The 26,078-nt window shown below is 37.4% G+C and overlaps 1 protein-coding gene and 2 non-coding genes across 10 annotated transcripts in view; all 3 read right to left on the reverse strand.

Annotated features, from left to right (window-relative positions):
• Window positions 1-26,078, reverse strand: part of CNOT1 (CCR4-NOT transcription complex subunit 1) — a 101,774-nt gene that overhangs the window by 13,129 nt on the left and 62,567 nt on the right. For 3 of the 8 annotated variants that reach the window (XM_055332707.1, XM_055332708.1, XM_055332714.1), the window contains 23 exons: window positions 24,338-24,488; window positions 22,925-23,126; window positions 21,499-21,645; window positions 20,217-20,341; window positions 19,514-19,800; window positions 18,347-18,425; window positions 16,095-16,325; window positions 15,636-15,776; window positions 14,571-14,750; window positions 12,760-12,876; window positions 12,307-12,417; window positions 11,897-11,974; window positions 11,538-11,715; window positions 10,607-10,737; window positions 8,314-8,610; window positions 7,495-7,635; window positions 7,298-7,402; window positions 6,039-6,158; window positions 4,710-4,901; window positions 3,812-3,954; window positions 3,000-3,108; window positions 2,544-2,713; window positions 1,453-1,705 (listed from right to left, as the gene is read on the reverse strand). In XM_055332707.1, coding sequence (XP_055188682.1) covers window positions 1,453-1,705; window positions 2,544-2,713; window positions 3,000-3,108; window positions 3,812-3,954; window positions 4,710-4,901; window positions 6,039-6,158; window positions 7,298-7,402; window positions 7,495-7,635; window positions 8,314-8,610; window positions 10,607-10,737; window positions 11,538-11,715; window positions 11,897-11,974; window positions 12,307-12,417; window positions 12,760-12,876; window positions 14,571-14,750; window positions 15,636-15,776; window positions 16,095-16,325; window positions 18,347-18,425; window positions 19,514-19,800; window positions 20,217-20,341; window positions 21,499-21,645; window positions 22,925-23,126; window positions 24,338-24,488 — 3,688 coding nt within the window. The remainder of the gene's footprint in view (window positions 1-1,452; window positions 1,706-2,543; window positions 2,714-2,999; window positions 3,109-3,811; window positions 3,955-4,709; window positions 4,902-6,038; window positions 6,159-7,297; window positions 7,403-7,494; window positions 7,636-8,313; window positions 8,611-10,606; window positions 10,738-11,537; window positions 11,716-11,896; window positions 11,975-12,306; window positions 12,418-12,759; window positions 12,877-14,570; window positions 14,751-15,635; window positions 15,777-16,094; window positions 16,326-18,346; window positions 18,426-19,513; window positions 19,801-20,216; window positions 20,342-21,498; window positions 21,646-22,924; window positions 23,127-24,337; window positions 24,489-26,078) is intronic. The other 5 variants (XM_055332712.1, XM_055332709.1, XM_055332713.1 and 2 more) reach the window with 5 other exon arrangements.
• LOC129514321 (small nucleolar RNA SNORA46) lies at window positions 13,564-13,698 on the reverse strand. The gene has a single exon (XR_008665393.1). It is a non-coding gene; the product is annotated as a small nucleolar RNA SNORA46 (small nucleolar RNA).
• LOC129514325 (small nucleolar RNA SNORA50) lies at window positions 23,903-24,038 on the reverse strand. Its single transcript, XR_008665396.1, has one exon. It is a non-coding gene; the product is annotated as a small nucleolar RNA SNORA50 (small nucleolar RNA).

The following is a 26,078-nucleotide window of genomic DNA, read 5'->3' on the forward strand; positions in this document are numbered from 1 at the left end:
ACTTGATCATTATCTTGGAAACTTTAAAACAATTTCATTGTCCCTTGATAAGCAATAAAATAGCTGAACTGACATTAATGTACCCTAAGGCAAGACAGGAGGTCAGCAGAGGGACTTTTGTACATTGAAATCTGAAAAACTAAGGGGGAGTGGTGGTAACGAAGACAAACTGCTGTGATCAAAAGGGAACACAAGGAGGAAAGAATTCTCAAAAGGATGCAAAAGGGAACAAAAAGTATAAATTATCCTTTTTTTAAACAGAGAGAGGAAACAAGAGTAAATAAGCCAGCAGGAAGAGCTAAGACAGGTGCCACATCCATACCCATGAAATACTGATGATCACAAAAACCAACTGATTTAAAGTTCTTCTATCCAAATCAGGTATCAAACTATAACATTCAATAACAGCTTTGCATTAAGGTATATTTTAGAATTCTGTTATGGTAGAGACCTACTTAGTATGATTTATTTAAGTAAGTTAACATTCATCTTGAAAAGTAAATTGAACTTTAACTTCTGAAATTCAAATCAGCTCTTCCACATTCCATTGTCATTTATGTGATAACAAATCTAATTTGCAATCTTTGGTAGCACACCTAAACTTTGGTCTCAGTTTAAAGAAATACAATGGTCAATCTGCAGAAATAACCAGATAAATATCTCTCCCTAAACAAAGAACAGTTCTACTAAAGGAATTCTAAGGCCAGCCAGTTCAGCAGAAGTACCATTCTTGCCATTAAGTAATATGATTAGTAGGACACACTGACTAATGGGTATGAATGAATCCCTCAAAGTGGCTGAAAACAGACAGTAATGATCAAAAACAGAATGCTAAATGGTACTTTAGTTCTTTTCCTACATTTTTGTTCATCCTGTTCACAAATACTCTTTCCAAACCTAATTATTCTAGGCACTTGTTTCTTAACACTTTAACTCAAAGTCCAATTTAGATCAAATCAAATGAAAATAAATACTGGAAACTATTTCCCAAAAGAATATGTTAATCAGTTTTAGGTAAGTAAGCTACTTAATAATAAAAGGCTCTACCATTTAAAATTTTAAGTTTTTTGTTGTTTTCCTATTTTTTTAACATGAGCTATTATGAAAATTTTATTTATTTATTAGCCCATAATTCCCTCACTACTGATTATAGAGCTAGTGAAATTACTACATACATCTGGCAATTTCATTTTTCATTATCTGATCCACTGTACTTTGTAATTGTGACAACTGAAATGGGATAAAGTAGAACTAAAGGGGACATTAAATGTTGAATTTACTGGTTAGGGTCCAAAGATGAGGAAAGAAATAGGCTTTATCAATTTAACAGAATAATGATGATGACATTTTTGGTTTACATGAGTATGGAGGTAAACTGTCTGACCACAGGTACATAATACTGAGCTTAAATATTGGAGGCATCACACCCTACTTATGTTGAATAAAAAGCACCTTTCTTTCCAAAAGCTCTACCTGTCCAACAAACGCAGAGAAAGCTTTGGTACTGTCACGGCCAGCTGCTGCTGAATGGTAGAGATTCACCCATTCCCTCAGAAGATACTCTGCCTTCTCCCTCAGGCCTGGAGGATCATCGTACTCTGAGGCTTGAGAGATTCCAGAATGCATCATAAAGTTAGGGCCTCCATGAGCACGATCAATCATTGCTTCATAGTTGGATCGCACTACTTCCATCAGCTGGGGCAATCTAGTACAATAAATCCAGAGTGAAAATCAGTCTGCTCATGGTTGTGACTTCATAGACATACAGTTGGACAATTTGTTTATTTAATAGAAACCACTTTAGTGATTTTCATCCATAAACAAAATTATCCTTGGGTTCTTCTGTTTACTCATGACCACATAACATGCAAATGACCAAACTTGGGTATGCCACTTCTTGACGACCACCCCCTCCCCCCCCCCGCCACAAAAAGTGCCAGCTGAAATGGAGCTAATGTTCATTGTCAACAAATATTGACGGTTTGCCTACCCTGTGCCACGATTTGTTATTTATCTTATCAACAATTCTTTGAGATATTTTACTTCTATTTTATTCAAGAAAACATAAATCAACTTGCCTAAAATCAGATTTTAAAAGTGCTCTAGGGATCCCTGGGTGGCGCAGCGGTTTGGCGCCTGCCTTTGGCCCGGGGCGCGATCCTGGAGACCTGGGATCGAATCCAATGTCAGGCTCCCGGTGCATGGAGTCTGCTTCTCCCTCTGCCTGTGTCTCTGCCTCTCTCTCTCTCTCTCTCTCTCTCTCTCTGACTATCATAAGTTAATAAAAAAAAAAAAAGTGCTCTAAACACAGGGCTCTTAATACCAAGTCTAGTACTGTGTGTACTACATGCTCTATAGCAAGAAGGCTTGTCAATTAGTTAAGCTTTCATACTTCAAGGGACAACATTAGGCCTCACTAAAGTTTCCCCACATATTGTAGGTACAGCAGTTGTTAACAGGTATTGTTAGTAAGTCTGCACATTCATTTCTAAAGCTCCTTCATAGACTACATACACAAAGATCCCAAAACATTTCATCCTCACCCTTCTGGAGCATTGCCTCTGGAGTGAGCATTAATCCTCATGAGAGTTTCAATGGTGTGGAATAGATCTGCCTCAGTAACATGAGCAACACTCCTTTCATCCACCAATAGGATTTTTACCAATTGCATAGCAAATGCCACGGCCATGTAATTTAAACCATTCTCCATTGACTGGCAACACAGAAAGCACAATGTAAGATAGACAACACTTAAAGCAAACACACTTCCCAACTACCAGAGTCTCTTTTCCTTTTTAAGAAACCTTCTTCGGGACACTGGGGTGGCTCAGTGGTTGAGCCTTCAGCTCAGGGCATGATCCCAGAGTCCCAAGATCAAGTCCCGCATCGGGCTCCCTGAATGGAGCTTGCTTCTCCCTCTGCCTAGGTCTCTGCCTTTCTCCCTGTGTCTCTCATGAATAAATAAATCTTAAAAACAAAAAACAAACTTTCTTCCATACCTGAGCTAGGTGAAGATCATACTGCTGCATATTAACCAAATGATTGCGAATGAGCAACTCCACTGCTTCCACATTATATTTATACTCATCCCGACATTCAATTAGGCACCTAGAAAAATTATATCTTTAGAGAAAAGACCTAACCATACTGTATCAAGTAAAATAACCCGTTTTATCCAATGGTAATTTGTTCCAAATTAAGGATGCTTTGAGAAACAACTGCAATTTAGTATCTAAGGTTCAAAATAGCCAATAATGAAGTAGAACAGACAGCCTAGTGTTATAACTCAAGTTTTGCTTTCAAAGCCTAGAAAACAAAGCATTCCACTTAAGACAATGAAATATTTATATATGAACACCACTGCTATGAAATCATCGAAACCTTCTAAAACCAATGATCTACAATTTATCCCCCAATGCAAGGTACTGGTTTTCCATACTCATCATGTGTACCAAATAGGAAAAGGCCAACCAATCAACTATGCTCAGTACTTAGAATTGGACAAATGTCCCATTTACCTTCTAGAAAAAGGAAATCTCTGGACACAAACAGGGCATGTATGTTAGAAAGCACTCCAATAGGGATCCCTGGGTGGCGCAGCGGTTTGGCGCCTGCCTTTGGCCCAGGGCGCGATCCTGGAGACCCGGGATCGAATCCCACGTCGGGCTCCCGGTGCATGGAGCCTGCTTCTCCCTCTGCCTATGTCTCTGCCTCTCTCTCTCTCTCTCTCTCACTATCATAAATAAATAAATTTAAAAAAAAAAAAAGAAAGCACTCCAATAAATAGTACTCTTCTAAGATGGCTACTAACCTTGTGATCTGTTTGTTACACCATGGAGACCCATATGCCCGGCCATCTTGAAGAGCTTTTAACACCAAAAGGTGGCATTCCCTGTAGCGCAGCAATAGGTCAGCATCAGCACCACTTGTGGCATCTAATAAACCCTCTACAGCCTATGGAAGAAAAACAGTAGTCACAAACATGGAAAATATAGGACTCGCAGCCCAACCATCAAACTCAAAAACCAAACCTTAACAAAAACTACAACATAGCTTCTAAAGCCTCCATTTAACAATGCCTGCACTCACCAAAATGCTTTTCACTTACCCTAACACACACAACTCTTTAAATTTTACCTAGTTTATATTCAGTGTTCTACACAGGAAATGCCCCACCATCCCTACAGGGTGAAAATCCAATGTTCCCCACCAACTCTCCCAACATCACCCAACTACTTGGATCAATCTATTTCACCAAATCTAAAGTGCTATCTTTTAAAGTTTTTTAACTATATTTTCAAAAACTCTTAACGAAAAATTTGTCCCATTTCACCATTGATAACTGTCATGACTACATTCTAGAGAAAATTACTTGCCTTATTACCAACAGAATTTGTTTTATCTGAATTCTAAAATCTTAGGATAACTTAAGAAGATGGTGGTGTGAGTCACTATATTTTAGTCTCTTCTTAAAAGTAACATTTAAGGGGATCCCTGGGTGGCTCAGCAGTTTGGCGCCTGCCTTCGGCCCAGGGCATGATCCTAGAGTCCCAGGATCAAGTCCCATGTCAGGCTTCTGCATGGAGTCTGGTTCTCCCTCTGCCTGTGTTTCTGCAAACCGCCCCCCCCCGCCCCCCCCCCCCCCGCCGTGTCTCATGAATGAATAAAATCTTTAAAAAAAAAAAAAAAGGTAACATTTAATAACTAACCTTCTGGAGCAATCCAAGAGCAGCTATGGCATCCCGAGAGTTTCGAGATAATACTACAACTTCCAAAAGACTTCTAAGAGCCTGGGCTTGAGGATTCATGGCCAAAGTTGGTGGGATGGCATGCAGGTGCTGCTCCAATTCTGTAATGCACTTATCATAAATCTGAGCTACATCATCTGTTGCCCAAGCTTGCTGTTTTACAGAAGGAGACAACCAAAAAGGAAAATTTTAAAGATTTTTCGTGCAGCAATTAAAAAGTCATTTAGTATGTTTACTCATTGAATTTTTTTCTCATTGAAACATAGAAGGGTTCTCTTCCTTTCCCCTTCCTGAACTATTCAATCCTAATAACATTAGGTGGGGCAGTGAAGTGCAAGGCAGGGATTGCCGGGGGGTGGGGGGGTATTTCATTTGAGGAAAACCCATCACACAATCAAGTAATTAAAGCAAGCAAGATAAATAATGGAATAGGATACAGCCTAGGAAATTAGGTAATCCAAATCATGGAAAATATGGTATTCAGTCCAGCTATCAAAGCCTGATAGAATAACAACACAAAATCATTTCTGTGATAAACCTATCAAAACTGCACTATCTGGATCTATTCCTGAGAACATATATTGGACAAACCCAAATCAAGCCGTTCTAGAAAATAACTGGCCTATAGTCTGTAGAAGTCTTGAGATCATAAAAGAGGAGGAAGAAATAAAGTGTTCTAACAGACCAACCTGGGGTGAATTTAAAAAATATAACTAACTGAAATGTGTGATTCTGAAATAGGGCCTTTTACTATAAAAAAGTGATACTGAGACACTTCATAAAACCTGAACGAGGACTAATTAAGTATCAATATATCGGTGTTAACTTCCTGATTTCAATGGCAGTACTGGCAGGAGAATGTCTTTTTAGATAATACAGACCAAAGTATTCAAGAGTGACTGGGACCTAAGGGTCAGCATTGTATATTCAAATGGTTCAGGGGGAAAATGTTTCTCCCTATATATTCAAGTTTTCTGTATATGACCAAAATGTCTTTACAAAACAAACAAAACCAAAACAAAACAAATAAAAACAGGCAAAGCCATGTGGATCACCCATATAAATTCCTCTAGTTAGGCCAAACATGAAAATCAACTTCATGTGTGTGGGGGGGGGGGGTGTCCCCCATATGCCAGTGCTGATCTGATACAAAGAACAGATATACTCAATAATTGTGGGGTTAAGTTTTCCTCCTAACTTAAGCTCACAGGAAGCAAGTGATAGGTTAACAGATAAAAACATTCAAAGTAAAATGTAAAACACTCAATTTAATCCCAGGCAATGACTTACCTTCATGGGTTGAGCTAAAAATCCCGTGGGCTGACTTAAATCATTTGTGGGCAAGAAGCCAGGCACATTGCGTGCAAACTCCTCATAAACAGCCAGCTGCTTTGGGTCCACACCACCAACCTGGAAAGAAGAAAAACAATTTTGACAGGATCCTCTTTACAGAACCGAACCCAAGTTTTTTGAAAGTGGAAAGTTTGCATAGGAATAATCACGGGGGTTCTGAGAAGGGACTGAGGAGTCACTGCAACATATTGACGTTGTGTGCATGACTGAGTACGGTTTACACACAATTCAGTGTTTCCCATTTCCCGGATTCCTGTCAAGAGTCCCCTTCATTGGGATCCCTGGGTGGCGCAGCGGTTTAGCGCCTGCCTTTGGCCCAGGGCGCGATCCTGGAGACCCGGGATCGAATCCCACATCGGGCTCCCGGTGCATGGAGCCTGCTTCTCCCTCTGCCTGTGTCTCTGCCTCTCTCTCTCTCTCACTGTGTGCCCATCATAAATTTAAAAAAAAAAAAAAAAAAAGAGTCCCCTTCATTGATAAATTCATTTGAGTTTTTCCACTGGAAAATGCTTCAGATTGGACCAAAACAAGTCCCAATTCTCCAGTGAAGCTGGTAAAATTATCAGATTTCTCACATGATCTTTTCATAGTAAGTAACTAGCAATAAAAACTTAAGAACCAGAAGGAAAGACCAAGTTGTAAAACCAAACAACAAGGACATGAACTCTTTATGGTAACACTTCAACCAACTGGGAGGTGCATACATCTAAGGTTATCCTTTTTTTTTTTTAAGATTTTATTTAATTATCGGGAGGGGGCAGAGAGAGGCAGAGGCATAGGCAGGGCGAGAAGGAGGCTCCATGCAGGGAGCCTGACATGGGACTCAATCCGGGGTCTCCAGGATCACACCCTGGGCTGAAGGCGGCGCTAAACCGCTAAGCCACCCGGGCTGCCTCTAAGATTATCCTTTTTAAATATATACGTATTATAAAGATTTTATCTTTAGGAAATCTTTTAAAGTAAGTAACTTTAAGTAATCCCTCACATGAGGCTCACACTCTACCAACTGAGCCAGCCAGGCACCCCCATCTAAGTTATCTTTCATGCCTTCTCCACAGGTAGCCTTCAAATGATATGCTACTGAGGTAGAATCTGTCTCAGAAATATACAACCCCACTGTCTTAGTGAAGAGCTTAAGCAACAAGAATAGAAAGAAAACAAAGATGGTCAGAGAAAGACAAAGCCCCAATTCTCACTTTCAGCCTGATTTGCTCTGGCATCCGCTCAGCTTGGTATGTTAACACAACAGGATCACAGTACCTGCGCCCTTCTTGCCTAGCGTGTTTTCTCAGCTCAAATTCCTGCAAATAAAAAAAGTCACTGAGGTTCTTGTTATGAGGCATTTTCTTAAATAGAAAAAAAAAAAACTTAAATGGTAAATGTAAACACTTACAGTTGCTAATCTCTTGTCCATCTCAGGGCCCGCTTTTTCTACTGCAGTCTTCTGAATAAAACAGCAAGCTAATTCACAATTGTCCTGAGCTAACTGAGCAGCTGCCTGATCCATCATTTCCCTTTGTTGTGGGGATGCAGTCTATTGGAAGAAGAAACAAAAAGAAAACAATTTAAAGTTTTCTGTGGATGGTTAAGACATAAGAGTGGATGTCTTTCTGTGGATGGCAATACCTAGACAAATAAAAAAACAAAACGAAACAAAAAGCCCTGACTCCACTTATGACTCATCAGCTGTGACCATGAAATAGCCTAATAATCATCTTCATCTGTATACAAGATGAAAATACTATTCACCCAAAACATTTTACTTATCAGGCTGTTCTGATATGCACAATACAAAAACAGTAAGCAATGAAAGAAAGAAAATATGACATGCAAGACTCAAAATAAATGAGTTACTGGAGTGTGTGCTTCTGCATGTGTGTGTACAAAGTCACTTTCCAAAATTACTTTGTACTATCCCTATTCCAAGTGCTTTAATCTAAATTTTTAGTGATAAACAGAAACAGGATTGCTAACTTAGACACTTTTTTCTATCCGTCACTTCCTTAAACCAATAAATATTTGGAGATCTACTATCTGCCAAACACCATACTGAGGACATAATAGTGAGCAAAAAACAAATGTGATGCTTCACCTCATGGAATTTATGATCTGAGAGAAAGGAAGGCATCAAACAAATGTGATATGCAAAGAAAAACTCTTTCAGACAAGCAATAAAGAATTGTGTACTACACCAAGAACATAATCAACGTACACGTAGGGCTGAGGCAAAACTGTTTTTCAGGTTGGTAGATATGCTCATTAGCAAAGGTTCCCTGCAGGTAATCATAGCCATTCCAGCTGTTAAATTACGCATCATGTGATGAGCTGCTATTCGCATTCGAGATTCCTCAGAATCCAGGGCAAAATCCTTCCTGACTATTTGCTCACAAGTAGTCATGGCAATCTTAATTGATCGATCCACCACAGGATGGACCAGCTCCTGGACAGCCCGTTCAATTGCCTGGCGCACACACTGCTTCAACTGTGGATGGGCCTGAAACAAGGGAATCTAGGTGGGGAAAAAACAAGTTAAGTCAACAGTTGTTTAAGACAACCCAACTTTCATCGGTAATCACACCCATGATTTTTGGAAGTTACTACAAATTAATCATTAACTACCAGTGTCTGCCTTAAATTAAGCAGTGAAAAACACAGGAAATAGAAGCTAAGCTACAAAGAGAGTAGTATTCAGTATACCTTGTGATATGTGATAATAGATCTATCTTCAATTTTTTAAAAAAAAGTCTAAGACAGATGGGCAAATTTTTTATTATAGGGTACATTACATGCTTGCTTAGTTAAAATCTGTGGCTTAAGTACTTTTTTTTTTTCCTTAAGATTTATTTGAGAGAGAAAGAGAGAGAGAGAGAGAGAGAGAGAGAGAGAGGACCTATCCAAGCACATGAGCTGGGGCAGAGGGAGAGGGAAAAGGAAACTCCCTGAGAGGAGAGAGGCCAACACGGGGCTCAATCCCAGGACCCCAAGATCATGACATGAGCCAAAGGCAGATGCTTAACAGACTGAGTCACCCCGGCACCCCATGTAGCTTAAGTATTTTTTTAAGGTTTTATTTATTTATTTACGAGAGACACAGAGAGGGAGGCAGAGACACAGGCAGAAGGAGAAGCAGGCTCCTCAATCCCTGAATCCTGCTGTGAATCACACCTAGAGCCAAAGGCAGATGCTCAACCACTGAGCCATCCACGTGTCCGTAGCTTAAATACTCTCTTAAAGTAATTTTTTTAGTTGCTTGGAGAATTGCAAAAAGAATCAAGTTTACAGTGAAAAGGATTTCTTAAAAGAACATTACTATAAATAATTCAGAATAGCAAACATTTATACTACCATACGTTGAAAGCCATTTTGCTTTACTTTAAAGACTATTTACAATCTTTTAGCTCAGGGAAACAAACTATGCCCTAATACTTCATCTATTTAACTTAATGGCTTTGTAGGAAATTTTTAAAATATTCATGCTGGATACAAAAAAGTATTCAGATTACTGACAGTGTCATAAAGGGAAATCACGTTTTCTAGATCCAAGTCTGCCCCCTCTCCCCAAAACATAGTGAAGGGGGCAAGTTAAAATGATCTCTTTATGTCCTTAAAGGGGGGGGGAGGGGGGCTCGATGTATTAGTTATTTACTCCTATATTTGTGAATATTTTCAGTTTCTAAAAAACAAAACCCAGGGACCCCTGGGTGGCTCAGTGGTTGAGCGTTTGCCTTTGAGCGGTTGAGTGTGTTTGCCTTTGGCTCCGAGTGTGATCCTGGATTTTGGGATCAAATCCCACATGGGGATCCTTGTATGGAGCCTGCTTCTCCTCCCTCTGCCTGCCTCTCTTTCTCTGTCTCTCATGAATGAATAAATAAAATCTTAAAAAAAAAAAAGTAAAAAATAAAAAAGACCATGATCATACTCCAAGTATCTGATTTTGAACAAGTGTAAAGGAGAATAAAAACCAGAAGATAATCATCACTCTGAACATACCAGAATAAAATACTACCTTTTAAAAACAGGAATCTTACAGGACTTCAAACTAAACTTCCTCCTATAACCAAGCTACAGAAATTTAACTTAAAGTATTAAGTTCCACTTCTAGACCCTTGCGTAGAGATTTAAGGAAATCTCTTAGTGTTGTAGGAAACAACTCCTTTCAAACCGTCTGCCAAAAGAAATGGCATAATGTAACGCTAAAGATGGCATGACAACGAAAATAAAGAGCAAAAAAGCTATGAACACCCCAAGGATCTTTTGATTTCTGGAAGGAATTCCTGGTGACTGTGATTATATTGCCAGCTGATTAATCTCGGGGTTTAGATATGAGGAACAATATAGATGATACTCTACTCTTAGAGTAGAAAAAAATCCAAGCTGTACTACATAGCAGTTCCCAATTCCTGCTCTTTGCTAAAAATCCAGAAGAAGGGGGGAAAAGGAAAGGAAGGTGGCCAATTTATCCTGTCACAAAGTAGGAACTGGGGAATGGAGCAGTGTTTACTTACTGTTGGATTTAGAGTAATGTGTGGTGCCAGGCCTGCAAGGGAATAGACATTGATGTCGTGGTAGCTGTACTGAGGTTGTGGTGGAACCGTAGCTGTACAAGTGGTACTGGTAGCTGGTGTTGTAGAAGTTGCTAAATATTAAAAGATAAAATAAGAGCTAATAAAAAGCAAACTTCTTTACTGTAACATTAGCAGGCTATCAAGTGATTTTTCATTAGATTAACTAGATTTAGTCTCCTGGGGGACCGGAATACAGGTCAGATTTTTTCCACCCTAAATTACAATAAGAAAACTTCTGTTGTTTTAAAGATTTGAACAAAGTATGTAAAACTATGTCAGTGACAATGCCCCAGAGCAAGTAAATCAACTGTGAGGACATGCTGCATTAGTAACCCCAAGCCTTTCTGGATTATTCTTTGTTCCAGTCTAGGCTGTTGCCTGGTTTCATTTGGGGATTCTTAGATACTGCAGACTAAGAGTGAATGAAAAGCTAGTTTATTCTAACTCACATCTGAATCTTTCATTCAACACTCCCATAGCCCCCATACTTCCAATTTACATGATCCAAGTATAATAATTCACTCCCCATGCAGGTCTAGTTGGTAGTCTGGCCAGCGAAAGATTTGAGGAATAACATAGACCATCATGCCATGCAGTTCTGAGAATTCAAACAATGTAAAAGATAATCTGGCTTATTTGGGATATGATTAATGATACTGAGTTAAGAATATTTTATGAATTATTAGATGGCTTCTAATACCTAAGGCAATGCCTACCTAAAACTAACTTTTCCTTAATAATTTAGATAGCTTACCAAAAAGTTTGTGAAATTTCAGCACCACATTATGTGGATATTTTTAACTTGCTATATGCATGAAGATGAACCATTTAAGAAGATTCTGGTAAGCAGAGGGCTAATTATCACACTTACTTGTGGTTGTGATGGGAGGGAGTTCTTCTGGCTGCTTGACATCTTTCTTTGGAGCAGAGAGTTGCTCATCTAAGTTCTTTAGGCGATCTTTATCCTTTAGGAGGTTTCCAGGTTTTAGCTCATTGATGTCTAATGCAAGGTTCTTACAGAGGACCTCAATTTCAAACTTCAAGTTTAACTGCAGGATTCAAATATTTGAATAGAATTGTTTTAATGTAGCTTTATTCACAACATATACTGTTCTCACCCAAATATTACAGTGCTTCCCTTCCCCCAACCAAATACTCTACCTTTCCTGTAAATTTTAATAATGTGAAGGCAGAGAATGCCCCAAAGGATAAAGCAGCCTTTAAATTTACCTTTAAGTCATGTTCCTGATGTAGCTCTGCTAATACATTCATAATTGCCATTGTCCAGGGGTTGGGTGGCCTAAAAACCTAAAGAAAAGCTACTATGTTAAGCTGGGCCCAAAAACCATTATTTAATTTGTATTATTTAAAATAGTTAAGCACTTATGTGCCCATAACAAAATCCTTACTTTTCCAATCTATATCATATTTTACGAAAACACCAAAACCAAAAGCCATCCATTAAAATCATTTTTAAAATAATGTTACCTTAGCCTCTCACACTGGAAATCCAAGTTTCTCTAAGACTGACTAAACTAGCTCTACATTCCTAAGAACTAAGGATATAATCTCTTGCCCTTTTGCTGAAACAAACTAATTATTACAAATTAACCATCAATAAAGTATTAAAATCTACTCACCACACTACGAATACTAGATTCTAAGACTTTGGCAACAAAGGGCACTACATAGAGCAACTCCTGCTGTCCTTTTACATAAGCCTCAAGCAGCAAAGATTTTACATCCAAGTCCTAGAATAAGAAAAATATTTTAAAAGTTGGGAATATACTTCAAAAACCCTCAAAGTACTAAAAGAAAGGTATCTTGCCAAACTAAGTCCCAAATTAGGAATCAATATAATAAGACCCTGCCTTACAAAAAGGATTGACAGCCATCCCTTACTGGCTTCTGTTTATCCTGCTAAATAATGTAGGATCATAAGCATACCACAATTTGATTCAAAACATGCGCCAAACTCTTACAAATACCCAATAATCATTAAAAAAACAGTACCAAATAAAGTCGAGATTTTTAGACATAATATGCTATATGAACATTCTCAAGTTTTACATGAACCTCTGGCTGGAACTCACAGTGTGTAAGATGGGTTTATTTTTAGCTAGAGTGATCATTCCTAGCCAATGTCCCAAATTCTTCAGCAAAGAACGATCTGAAAAATTTGCTGCGGCTTTATCAGAGGTCAGGAGCACCTGAAATGGTATAGGATTAAGAAAGACAGAAAATGAGCTTAAGAAAAAAAATTCTCAAAAAAAGAAACTCAACTGAGAATTCCACTTTATCCTACATTTAAAATGAGCCATCAATTGTGAGAACATGTCCCCAGAGTAGATCTATTCCATATAACTCTACAAAGGCTCATTTATAGTCCCAGAGAAAAGTATTTGAAAACTGATAATTTTAGCTAGGTTTGAAGTGGACACCCAATTGCAAATCTAGTTTTGAAGAGCAAACATTCAATTCAAATGATGATTAAAGCGATGCTTGCAAGTCCTTCAAGACAACAAGCATATGGAAAATCGTAACCACGTTCACAGTTACCTACTGCAGTCTTTAGTATTATCCAGGTCACTATTTATCACTACAGAGAACTAAAACAGCTTTCTGAAATACAGTATAATAACACTTCTTTTAAAATTTCTAGAATAGCTATTTCATTAATTCTCTAGTTCTTACTTTCCAATGTGGGACATAACCATCACATGAATGTTTTGGGGCATGCACATTACATACATCTACTATAGGTTACCCTGTAAAATTTATGGCTACAAAGTTATAATTTAAATTTGTTTAAAAGTATCTTGAAATTTTGCTTTAGAATATGTGGAAACTTTCACATCCCAATCACACTGCAATCAGATAAAAAACGGTGATTATAGTTATGTTCCTTAACTCTATTCAGCAACAGCAGAATGGTACAATGTCTGTGCAGCATAAAGAGCCAGGAATTCTTTTGCACTACAGCGTAACCAAGAATGGGGAAAATTCCCATCCACAGGTTTAAATATAGTGCTGATTCCTAAACCAATGCCCCAAGTTATGCATCAAAGAATAATTAGAGCTGTATGCTGCTTTTCTTGAAACATTAATCCTCCTGAAAAATAAAATACCTAATTTTATGGAACAAGTGTTAGCACACTAGGAAAACTCTGACTCTAAACTGCTGAGAATCCTTCACAATAGCTATTCCACAAATAAGGCTAGAATATGTGGCACTTAAGAAGACATAAAAGAGGGATCCCTGGGTGGCGCAGCGGTTTGGCGCCTGCCTTTGGCCCAGGGCGCGATCCTGGAGACCCGGGATCGAATCCCACATCGGGCTCCTGGTGCATGGAGCCTGCTTCTCCCTCTGCCTGTGTCTCTGCCTCTCTCTCTCTCTGTGACTATCATAAATAAATAAAAAAAAAAAAATTAAAAAAAAAAAAAAAAAAAAGAAGACATAAAAGATTCACTGCAACACTGTCTTTTTAACAGTGAAAGTTATTGTAAGTTATTAATATTTCTATAAGACTACTAAAAAGAACCTGAGGGACTACAGCTAAGAGCCTATTACTTATATGAAGGGGAAAAAAGTTAAAGACATCAATAGAAGATAAAGATTCTAAATTGTGCATGGAATGATGAAAATAGAATAGCTACTTTCAAAATGAACAGTACGCGTCTATAAAACTAAATTCTTTTAAAAAAATAAATAAATAAAAATAAATTCTTTGTGAATTTTAATTCCATATTTGAAACAAACCCTAGGGCAACTTTCATAAATAACCTAATACAGACAACATATAGGAAAAAAACAGCCAACCTATCTCCCAAAATTCTGCTTGTACAATCAGGTATTTCCAAATTCAGAACAGTAACGAAAAGAAATACAAGAACTAAATTTTACTTTGATGTTTCTGTAGGTCTCGTTCAGAACCATCTTATTAAATTCAGGGTTCTTCAGCGTGTCAAGGAAGTTTGAATAGAGGCTGTGGAAGTTTGGCTCAATACTGACTCTCTTCATAACCAGGTATTGTGAAACCCAAGGCATAAATTCTTCCTTCACAGTTTCCTTTAGTTCTTCAACCTAGCCGACCAATATGACAATTAAAAGATAAAATACAGTCTTGTGTTTTTTCCTGTGATCAATACCACAACATGTGGCTCCTTGCAAAATTTGGTGCTAAAGCACCATGCTTCATTTGCTCCCCCTATCAGACATATGCCATTAAGTATATATATTCAATTCCATGTTAGTACAATCAGTCATCTCACCAACTGTGGGAGATAAGGACTAAAACATCTATGGCCGCTTTCAGCTTTAAAATTATAAAACATGATGTCCCTCACCTCCATTTTACTCAACTCTCCATTTGACAAAAATTGAATAAATTATAATGTACAACCTATCATAAACAGACCTAATGCCAAAACTTTTTTTCCCCTAAATTTCCATCTCCAGGAAACTTCTCTTCCAAAAGGACAATAACAGCTTATTTCCCCCTAATCAATTCTGGTGGGATTTTGAAAGATGTCATATGGATAATATCTCAAAAAATACTTGTTCAGGCTAATCTTACTTGCTAAAGTACACATTTCCAATACCTTATAATCTTGAAAGGTAAGGATTTCTTATGCTTTGCACAAAGTCTACCTCAGTTCTTAGACACCTAATAAAAACTCTGAATGGTCTCTGGGAGGACATGAGTTGCGATGAGACAGAAGTGAAACCTTCCACCATGATGAGACCATTACTTCAAAAGCCTGTAAAACTAACTGCAAAACTAGTGCTGTTTAATGTCTACAAAAACCATAGCCACTAATTGTATATCTACATTCTCCTTGTTTTGATTCTATCAACCTTTAAAGTATTACAAAGGGTGCAAAACATCAAGTATAAATCCCCCCAACCCATTATGGGTAAGAATAGACAGCATTCATAATGGTATATAAACTATTACATTGTGCTCACCTTTTGGGTCATATTTGACTGTGAGAGATTATTGAAGATAAAAGCAATCTTCTCTTGGATATTTTCTGGGGGCTCTACAATTCTCTCAGTTTGATCTGTGGCCACAAGCAACGTGTCTATATTTGTAGTATTAATAGAAGGCTAAAAAAATAAAGTACATAACATAAACTGAAATGCCTGCTTGACAAATCCCAGGGGAAAATGTATACTGATTCTTTTAGTAAAAAAACATACACATGGTATATACACAACTGTACACTGGAAAGTGTTGGCAAAAATATATATTGAACTATTAATAGTGCCTGCCTCTGGGAAATCTGGGGAGGGGAGATAATAAAGGAGAAATGCTGGTCTTTACATTTAGTAGGCATGTGATATTTATATTAAAATTAAAATAATGCTCACTACTGGAGACATTACAACATAAAATACCCGAAAAAAGAAAAAAGATCTACTTACTGGCACATCTTTCTTAAAGCTGACTCCGGTTGGCCTGGTGACTGTAACCGTTTTAGCAACAGTGGTGGTTGTTGAGGTGGTTACCATCGTGCTAACCTGACCAGCAAGGGGAGCTTTTGCTGGAACCTGGGCCTGAGCCTGGGCCTGAGCCAGTGCAATACTTCCAGGGGTTGTAATAGAGCCCTGCATTTTCACAGGAGGATCTCTAGATTGTTGTCCATACTCAATATACTAGGGACAGGGAGAGGGAAAGACATTAAAAGACTTAACAAAAACTGAAAATTCAGAATTACATTCCCCTCACTTCTCAGAGGGGAGAAATCCTCAGACCACTCCTCTGGTTCATCTATATCCCTCACTCCTTGCCTCATTCTGGTCCATATTCATATATATATTATACATAAGTAGATAGCATGAACTCTTTAGGAGATAAAATATTGGTATGTCTTAAAATATTTGCAAGGGAACTACTCTAGAGAAGAACTTACAAAACAGCCACCACCGATACCTTCATATATACTTCCATAAATCCCTTAATACATGTAAACTTTAACATTTTTAAATTTCTATACTGAATTGATCTCTTTTATTGGATGCTGATGAGAAACCTAAGGCCTAAAAAAATACACTGTGAGTTACCTCCCAATAAAGCTATAACTACAAAATAAAGGAACACACTATAGAAAGCCCAGCCAATGAGAGAGTAATAAGCAAGAGGGCAGACTTCTTGCAATTTCAGACCACTCAACCACCTTTCCATACACAAATTAGAAAACTGATAGATGGTTCCCGATCCTATTTCCAGCAGTCTATGCCTGAACAAAACAAAAAATACTATCCAGAGGTGGCTGGGTGGCTCAGTCGGTTAAGTGTCCAACTCTTGATTTCAGCTCAAGTCATGATCTCAGGACTGTGATATCGAGCCCTGCGCGCATCTGGCTCTGCACTGGGTGAAGAGCCTTGCTTAAGATTTTCTTGCTCCGTCTGCCCCTCCCCCTCCCTTTCTAAATAAAAAACAAAAAACTATCTAGACATATAACTTTAATCAAAAAAGGACATTTTCGATGCACCTGGGTAGCATAGTTGGTTAAGCATCCAACTTTTGATTTTGGCTCAATCTCAGGGTTGTGAAATCAAGCCCCGTGTTGGGTTCCACACTCAGCAAGGCTTCTGTTTAAGACTCTCTCCTCTGCCCTTCCCCCCCAACCCCACTTTTGAAATAAATAAATCTTTAAAAAAAATAAAGGGCATTTTCAAATAGGAAAGGCAATTTCTGAATAAAGTATAACACTTTAAATTGACTAAGTATAGGGACACCTGCGTGGCTCTGAAGTTAAACATTTTTCAATGTTCAGCCTTCGGCTCAGGGTATGATCCCAGGATCATGTCCCACATTGGGCTTCTTCTAGGGAGTCTGCTTCTCCCTCTGCCTATTATCTCTGCCTCTTTCTGTCTGTGTCTCTCATGAACACATAAATATTTTTAAAAATAAATAAATAAAAATAAATTGACTAAGTATAGAAATACAAATAACCTCTCTCTCACCCTCTAGCTATTATCTTGTTAAGAGGGGTTGCTGGAGACCACTATTTTGTGTGATCATTTCCATGCCACTTCTCTTTGTCTTCACTTTTCCAAGGTCTGTATTCCCAGATCTGAATTCCAAACACCTTTTACTGTGGTAAACCTCTGACTTCTCATGTTAGTCTTACAAAACTCTGCTTTCCTACATCGTACTACAATAGGGATTCTCCCAATCCCTCACATGAATAAGCAACACTCGTGGCTCATATTAATATTTTTTAAAAGATTTTATTTATTTATTCATGAGAGACAGAGAGAGGCAGAGGCACAGGCAGAGTAAGAAGTAGGCTCCTTGCAGGGAACCCGATGCAGGACTCGATCCTGGACCCGGAATCATACCCTGAGCCAAAGGCAAATGCTCAACCATTGAGGCACCCAGGCATCCCACCATGCAGGAATTCTTAGTAATAGCACAAGATGTATATTCTTCAACAGCATTATAAAGCTAAAATAGCTGATAAAAACTTTTATTATATGAAGCAAAAGCACTAAGATAATCCAAGCATGACATTTTTCATGACCTATTAAGCTGCAAAATGAGCAACAAATAGTATATATCCCTGTATCATGCCAATCATTAAGAAATCTTAATGCCAGTCCCAGAAATTCCAAAATCAAATTAAAATAAACTCTCCAACTAATAGATTTTAGATATTAAAGACACTTACCTCCTGTAAATGATGTGGAAATTGCATAAAGTGACTGATAGAAGCCAAGTGCTGACAATACTGGGGATAGTCCTTCAATCTGTCAACAAAAACATTTACTCATTCATTATTTCATGTAAGAACAGAAGCAGCACAATTAACAAATTTTCTTACAAATGCTAGTGTAAGCCACTTACCCTATTTTACCTAGGAAAGACCTTACTTGAAGAGAATGCCAACGATAAAAACACAGAAATAGAGGAAAGAAATATCTATGCACTTTACTTTTTCTTACATCAGAAAATACCTTTTTTAGGGTCCTATTTCAGTTAAAATTTGATTACAATGAACCACTAAAATTACTATCTGGAAATAATTTCAAATGTTCATGAACAGGTAAATGGAAAAACAATTCATAGTTAATCCAAACAATGGAATGTTACTCAGCAATGAAAAGACACAACTACTGAAACATACAATACAGATTAATTTCAAAACCATCATGCTAATTCCAAGAATACTGTGCAAGGTTCTGCTTAAAGAACACTGGAAAAGCTAGAGAGAAATCATATCGGTGACTGCCAGGGACCAAAGATGATCACAAAACTACAAAGGAGGAAACAAGAAAACTGCCTGGGAATGACAAAAATATACAGTATCTTCATTGTGATAGTGGAGGCCACATAACTGTAATTTTGCCAAAACTCGAAGAACTAAAAGCTAAAATGGTGACTTTCACTGTATCTAAAGTATATTTCAATAAACAGTAACAAAAGAACTATTTTAGTTTAAACTTTTCCTACCACTTCTTTGGTAATTATAAAGAAATTTTTTCACTTCCTCCTCTTTTACTTCATACAGTTGTTAAAATACATATAATAATAAGGCATAACAAGAACTAGTTGATAAATGATAGTTATTCTTTTTTATTATATTAAAAAAGAGATGCTTCAGGGGTGCCTGGGTGGCACAGTAGTTTAAGCACCCGACATTGGTTTTGGCTTAGGTCAGGATCTTGAGGTGGTGAGATCAAGCCCCAAGTTGGGCTCTCTGCTTAGGGTGGAATCTGCTTGAGATGCTCTCTCCTTCCGCCCCTCCCACTCTGGCATATGCTCTCTCTAAAATAAATAAAGTAATTAAAAAGAGAGAGAGAGAGAGAGATGCTTCATAGAAAACCTATTCACTCACCTATTTTTAAATCTATCTAGTGCAGCAATCCCAAAATAATACATTTTGGAACCAAAAGGCTTGCGTAAGGCTTCAAGAACGTATCGCAGGGCAAGACCTAATGCCATGTAAGTGACCAGTCCTTTTTCAATTATCCCACCAAACAGGCAGGCTGTTATATGTAACTCTTTATCAGGGTACTGGGGGAAAAATCGATATTCTTCAAATAAGTTCCTCAGCATACAGTTAAAGACTTCTCGTTCCCTCTTTATGGTAGAATCTTTAAACCTCTGTAACATTTCTAATACCTAGAAAAAGCAAGACAAAAACAAAACACGCATAAAGAAAACTATTATGGAAAGCATTCCGTACATATTCTTCAAAGAACTGTTAAAAAGAATATACTTTTAAAAATAAAATCTTTAAGGTTGGAGGAGGCTGGCTGGCTCATTTAGAAGAGCAAGCATCTCTTCATCTTGGGGTCGTGCATTCAAACTCCACATTAGGTGTAAAGATTACTATAAAGAATAAACACACTTGAAAAAAATCTTTAAAAAAGAATTGTTAAGCAAAATATTTAACAATACTGAGCCTGAGATGAATGTTAAGATTTCAAAGGGTACATAGATATAGGAGAACATTCGGAACTGAATTTCTAAAAACTTCGAAAGAGGTATTTACTTTCACATTTAACATAAAGTATTAGAATACCCTAGACACTTACCTCATCAACAGACATAGTTGGATGTGGTGGGTGATTATATATTCTCTGAAAATAGCTGTTTGCTTCATCATCTATCTCTTTACTAAAGTGCTGATTTGCCTCTGGCCACACCTGAGACAAGTCCGCTGTTAGAACAGAAAGGCAACCAGTGGGCATTTCAACTTATTCCCCAATCGCCCATAAAACACACAGGATAGCCAAAGAGAACAATACAATTTTAATTTTAAGGGAAAAAATAAAGAAAATGAAGAAATTATTAAGTGGCCATGGATCAATATTCAAGTATTTTAGGTACATATAAAAGAATTTATCAAAATCGTCTTGTAACTATAGTTCTTATTATTTCTTCATCAGGCTTTTAACCATGAAAGCTCACTACATTCAAATTCACAATGCACTTACCCTTAACCTCACTTGCCATGAACAAGTCTTCACTACTTTATAATAAAAACATCTAACATATAAGAATTACCAATGCATGTGTATGACACACTGATATAAAACACAAAGCATGCTACAGAACATAACATTCAGACAAGCCTTTCACACTAACATTTTCAAGTCAACTGGTATACTTTCAAATCCTGTATAATGAGTATTTTGTCCCCAAAACACGGGTATTTGTAAGTAAATCACACCTATGTATTTACAAAGAGGACTTCTGACTTTGAGAGTTAACTTACTAAGGAGGTGAAACATTAAAAACTGTTTTCCAAGTTACATCATACATGTTATATGGCAATATTTATTAAATATAAGGCTAGACATATCATAAAAGCTTTGACCTTAAAATAAATTGCTTTATAAACTGCCAGGCTGAAACAGAAATCTGAAATTCTCATGGCTGCTCCTGTATTGTTAAAAACAAAAACAAAAACCACCACCAACACAATTTCAGGGCAAGAATAAAATTTATATACATACATTTAAATTGCTAAAAGTGACTTTTTACTGTATTTCTTACTTTTAGAGTAATGCCCCTAAAAGATGCTACTACCTCTTACTAACCGTCATACTTTTCTAACAATCCAGACCAAAGGTGGAGTGATACCTTAATTCATTTTAGTAACTCAAAGTTTGTAAAAAGTAATTCCTACTGATCCAGGAGGCACATCAACATATGGTCCTAGTAACAATATATTAGGATAAGTCAGTATTTTTAAGTTAAGAATAAGTCAATGTTTATTAAGTCCACATAACTCTAGTGGCAACAAACTGGAAATCTAAAGAGGTTTATGTGCATCAGTCACACTTCACAATCACAGACAACACTACCACTTACAAGGTTTCATCTTACTCTGCTGGAATGTAGGCTGGTTCAATCCAGAGGTGCCCAGTTTCCTCTGTACAAAAGGATCGTTATTCACTGCAGGGAGTCCAAGAGCCCCAGTTCCTATACCAGTCAGGCTGCCTGTGCCAAGACCACCTACTAGAAAGAAGGAAAGCAGCCAGAAGTCTTATCATTACTCATACTCTTGACTTCACTTACATCACAGATACAGTTTCTCATTTGAAAGAGTTATCTTTGTAAATTCCCTTAGAACGTCTATTTTATAGAGAATCTAAATTAATAAAAGTAGATAAAAATGGACAATCCCTAAAATGTCATCAGCATTTAGAATTATTCATGTGTCTACATTCTTTTTTTTTTTATTTTTTTTTAATTTTTATTTATTTATGATAGTCACACACACACACAGAGAGAGAGAGAGAGGCAGAGGGAGAGGCAGAGGGAGAAGCAGGCTCCATGCACCGGAAGCCCGACGTGGGATTCGATCCCGGTCTCCAGGATCGCGCCCTGGGCCAAAGGCAGGCGCCAAACCGCTGCGCCACCCAGGGATCCCCATGTGTCTATATTCTTAATAAAATTATAATGCAAATCTTTAACTGTATATTCTCATGTGATATGACAAATAAGGGAGTCAAAATAAAAGGAACTGATGTGCTTTTCTAAAGAATTTCATACTATCTTCCAGGTGGCATGAGCCGGGACTTTCTTATTCCTCTCAACTCTGGCAAACAGAATTCATAATAATTAGAACTATGCTAAGAAGTTATTTCCTTCCTTATGAAGGAAGTTAGCTTTGACTTAAATAAATCAACAATCAGGGCTAAAACCATATAGCAGCATTGTTAATTAGGTTATAGTCATACATTTTCAGTCCTTAAATTTTTGTACACTAAAACTTACACTCTGAAGATAAAAGATGCAGAGAGCTTAGGAGAAACAAATGGGTAAAGGAGAAGAGAAAAAATGTAACCTTCACGTCAATATAAAGTTCAAAGCCAAAATACTTGAAGTAACTAAAAAAGTTTTAGGGTTTTACTATCATTTTCAAGGTAGGTGAGGTGCAATGAAGCAGAACATATACCTCAAGCAGATATGTGAAATATTTTCTACCTTTATTATACCAACCTTGAATGATTCATAAAGCTATGAATTCTTTAGCTAAACCCCCATCTTTCAGAGTATGATTAACACAGTTGTTACTGTCTATACTATCATTTGGTAATACAGAATCCTTACAATTTGAATATTATCATAGTATAGTTTTCTCTTCCCAGCTTTGAAGATTGAAACAGCCTTTATAATTTATACAGCTTTCATTATCAAATTGATTCCAAACACTTTACCACACACTAAAGTGAAGTGAGATTTACAAATAATCTGCACTCTCATCAGCCACCACTACCCCCTCCCCCCTTACCTGGAAGCTGTGATGAAATTCCTCCAATAGCACTGAATGCAGTTGTCTGATTTGGGGTTGAAAGGGGTGGAAATGCTTTTGCTGGTGACTGAGGGGTACTGAATGCAGACCCCAAATTTGGAGGAAAACCCTGCATACTCTGGGTGTGAGGGGCAGCTGAACCACCTATACTAAGAGATGCCATTCCAGCAAGAGGGTCAATCTAAAGAAAAACATTATAAAAATGTATTAAACATACTTTAAGAACATGCAGACATATGACACAGGTAAAGAAATCTTTAGCTCTTCATATAAAACTGCAAAACCCCGAGCAATCATGATGATACCTAAATCCTCAAATCAAGTCAACTGTGCTAGTTGTTTTTCTTACTGTATGACAGTAGGTTTAAAGAGTTAGCCTCTGCCAAAGGACCAGAGCCATAATATGAGGAATACAAAACTTCATGAATAACATTTATTAACATTTAAAAGAATTGCCCTGAGGCCATAGCACTAAGCACTTAATAGTGACACAGGACAATTGTTACATTAGGTCTTTAAATTTTCCAATAAACCCCTTTACAACAGAAAGAAGCTCTCGAACTATGTTAATTTTCAACATAATAAAAGTTTAGCAACTAGAAATTAATCTTTCAGTCAAAATAAATAAATCTACTCAAAATGTGAAGATCTTGAGGGTTGGAGATCAGCTCAAATTTAAAACAAACAAAAAACAAGGTATGCTATTTACCAAAAGATCTTTTAAAATATCTAATAACTGAACTTTCAAGTTTCTTAGTTTGTGGCATTCTTTTCAAACCTTCATGACACAGAAAATGGTAAACAAAATGCCTTTTATATAAAGTGGCCCCTGCGGAATCACTAAATGTTCTTTTTTTTTTTCTTAAACCCCAATCTGCCAATCAATGCAGATGAAAACAGAAGTAGAATATGTTGCTCCCAGAGAGAAGGGGGGTGGTTGGTGTCAGGGAGTAACTTAAATGTACCTTGTTTTTAAAAGAGCAGTTCAGTTGAGAGCTGAAGAGCCCCAGTTATAACAAGTCCTTATGCTCTAGCACTGTTGCTTGGCCCGTGAAGCTACAAACAAGACACATCAGGTTCAAAGGCAGTGCTTATTTCTCGAGTCTACGTTATTCTTATTTTAAAAAGCCCTTACCATTTAACCTAAATAAACTGTTTTGCATCTTTCCTCTCAGAGTTATGTTCTATTTAATTATTAAAGTCTATCCTCAACTACAATGCCTATTTATGGATCTCCTTTAAAATGTAGTAGTGGATGCTAGACATGCAGGTATCTATAAGGTAATAAATTTAGACAAATTTTCCTTTGAGAGATTACTAATGATGTAGAAGTTTATTCTATTCCAAGTATATGAACAAATGGCAGATGTACCAGTTGTAGCACTCATTTACCTGAACAGGAGAAATGGCATCTAAGCTGCTAGCACTAGGAGGGCGTCCTTTTGGCATAACTCCAGGTGGTGGCTGTCTGGCCTTGTTCATAACATTACTGCAATTGGCTACCATGGTGAGAATGGTTTCTGATAACTCCTGAGAAACACTCCTAAAGAGAGAAGAAAAGTGAAAAGTGTCACTTTCTATTCCTCAGAACACCTAAATAAACAAATCTGATTTTTTTTTTTTTTTAAGTAGGCTCTATGCCCAACCTGGAGCCCAATGTGGGACCTGAACTCACAACTCTGAGATCAAGTCCTGAGCTGAGATCAAGTCCTGAGCTGAGATCAAGAGTCAGATGCTTACCCAACAGAACAGGTACCCCAATAACATACATACATTTATTTATTTATTTGACACACAGAGAGAAGCAGAGACACAGGCAAAGGGAGAAGCAGGCTCCCTGCAAGGAGCCTGCTGCGGGACTCGATCCCACGTCCTCCTGAGACAAAGGCAGACGCTCAACTGCTGAGCCACCCAGGTATCCCCCAAACCTAATTTTCTAATTAAGAAAACCTGCTAAAACATATAGCTAAATTTCCACCATACTCCATGTCTTTGCATCTATCACTAATCAAAAGGATTTTCTGAGCCCTGGCTCGATCTTGGAGAGACCTAATTTATGCCTCTGAAACTAAACTTTGTATATGGTACAACAAATAGATTTTAAAACACTGTAAGAAACATTACATATCCTCAACCAAGTTTTCAAAACTTATGCCTAAACCTCAACATACCAAACAGAGAAGAAATTTCAATACTATTTTCTCATAGTTGAAGACAACACATTTACTTAAGTATAGATAAAAATACCACATGCATAGTCGCTACACTTGACAAGCACGTAAAGAACTGACTTCTAAAACGTCAAGTAGGATAAATGTTTATTTAGTGAAAAACTCACCTTCCTTTCTTAAGGTGTTATTGCTTCATAAAACTGTAGAAATCCCTTGTACTCCTCAACCCTACACAAACTTGATACCATCGTAAATCTTCCCTCCTAAATTCAGAATCTAACTATTGGGCATCAAGAGATAAAAGTAGTCACTCAAGAGAAGAATGCGGTTTCAAGTTTGGGGGGAAAAAAAACTGTACATTAAATCACTACAGCAATATCTACAAAATTCTTGCTTGTAAAAAAAAAATTCTTTCTTGTGCCAATATGAAAGACACAGTGACTCCAATATAGATTACAAATTTAAATGAACAAGGAGTTATTTTTTTCACCCATTAAAGAAAGCAAGGAAGAAAAATATTAACAGAACATGGAAAAGAAGAAGCACATGCCAAGTACTAAAGATGTGAGTCTACTTATTTACCTTAGTAATAAAAATTAAAACTGTTAATTTCCAAAAGATGCTGCAAACACAGTTCAAATAGGAAAAAAGTGAGTAGCTCTCTCTAGCCTCCATGTATCTAGGTTCAAAATATCCACTCTCCTACAATTAAAACTTCATGGACATACGAGTTTCATCTTTCAGATTAGCAAATACTCCATCAGCAAGGCTACGGGGAAACAGACATTTTCATCACTACTGGTAGTTATATAAAATGGAAAACTTCCTATGGAGGGAAATTTTGCAGCACCCTAACAAAATTATACACGCATTTAACCCAACAGCTCTACTTCTTATGATCCCAAATATATACTGGCAAAGACAATGGATACAACATATTATTTATCGCAACACTATTGATG

The sequence above is a fragment of the Nyctereutes procyonoides genome, unplaced genomic scaffold, assembly GCF_905146905.1.
Source record: "Nyctereutes procyonoides isolate TBG_1078 unplaced genomic scaffold, NYPRO_anot_genome, whole genome shotgun sequence".
Taxonomy (NCBI): domain Eukaryota; kingdom Metazoa; phylum Chordata; class Mammalia; order Carnivora; family Canidae; genus Nyctereutes; species Nyctereutes procyonoides.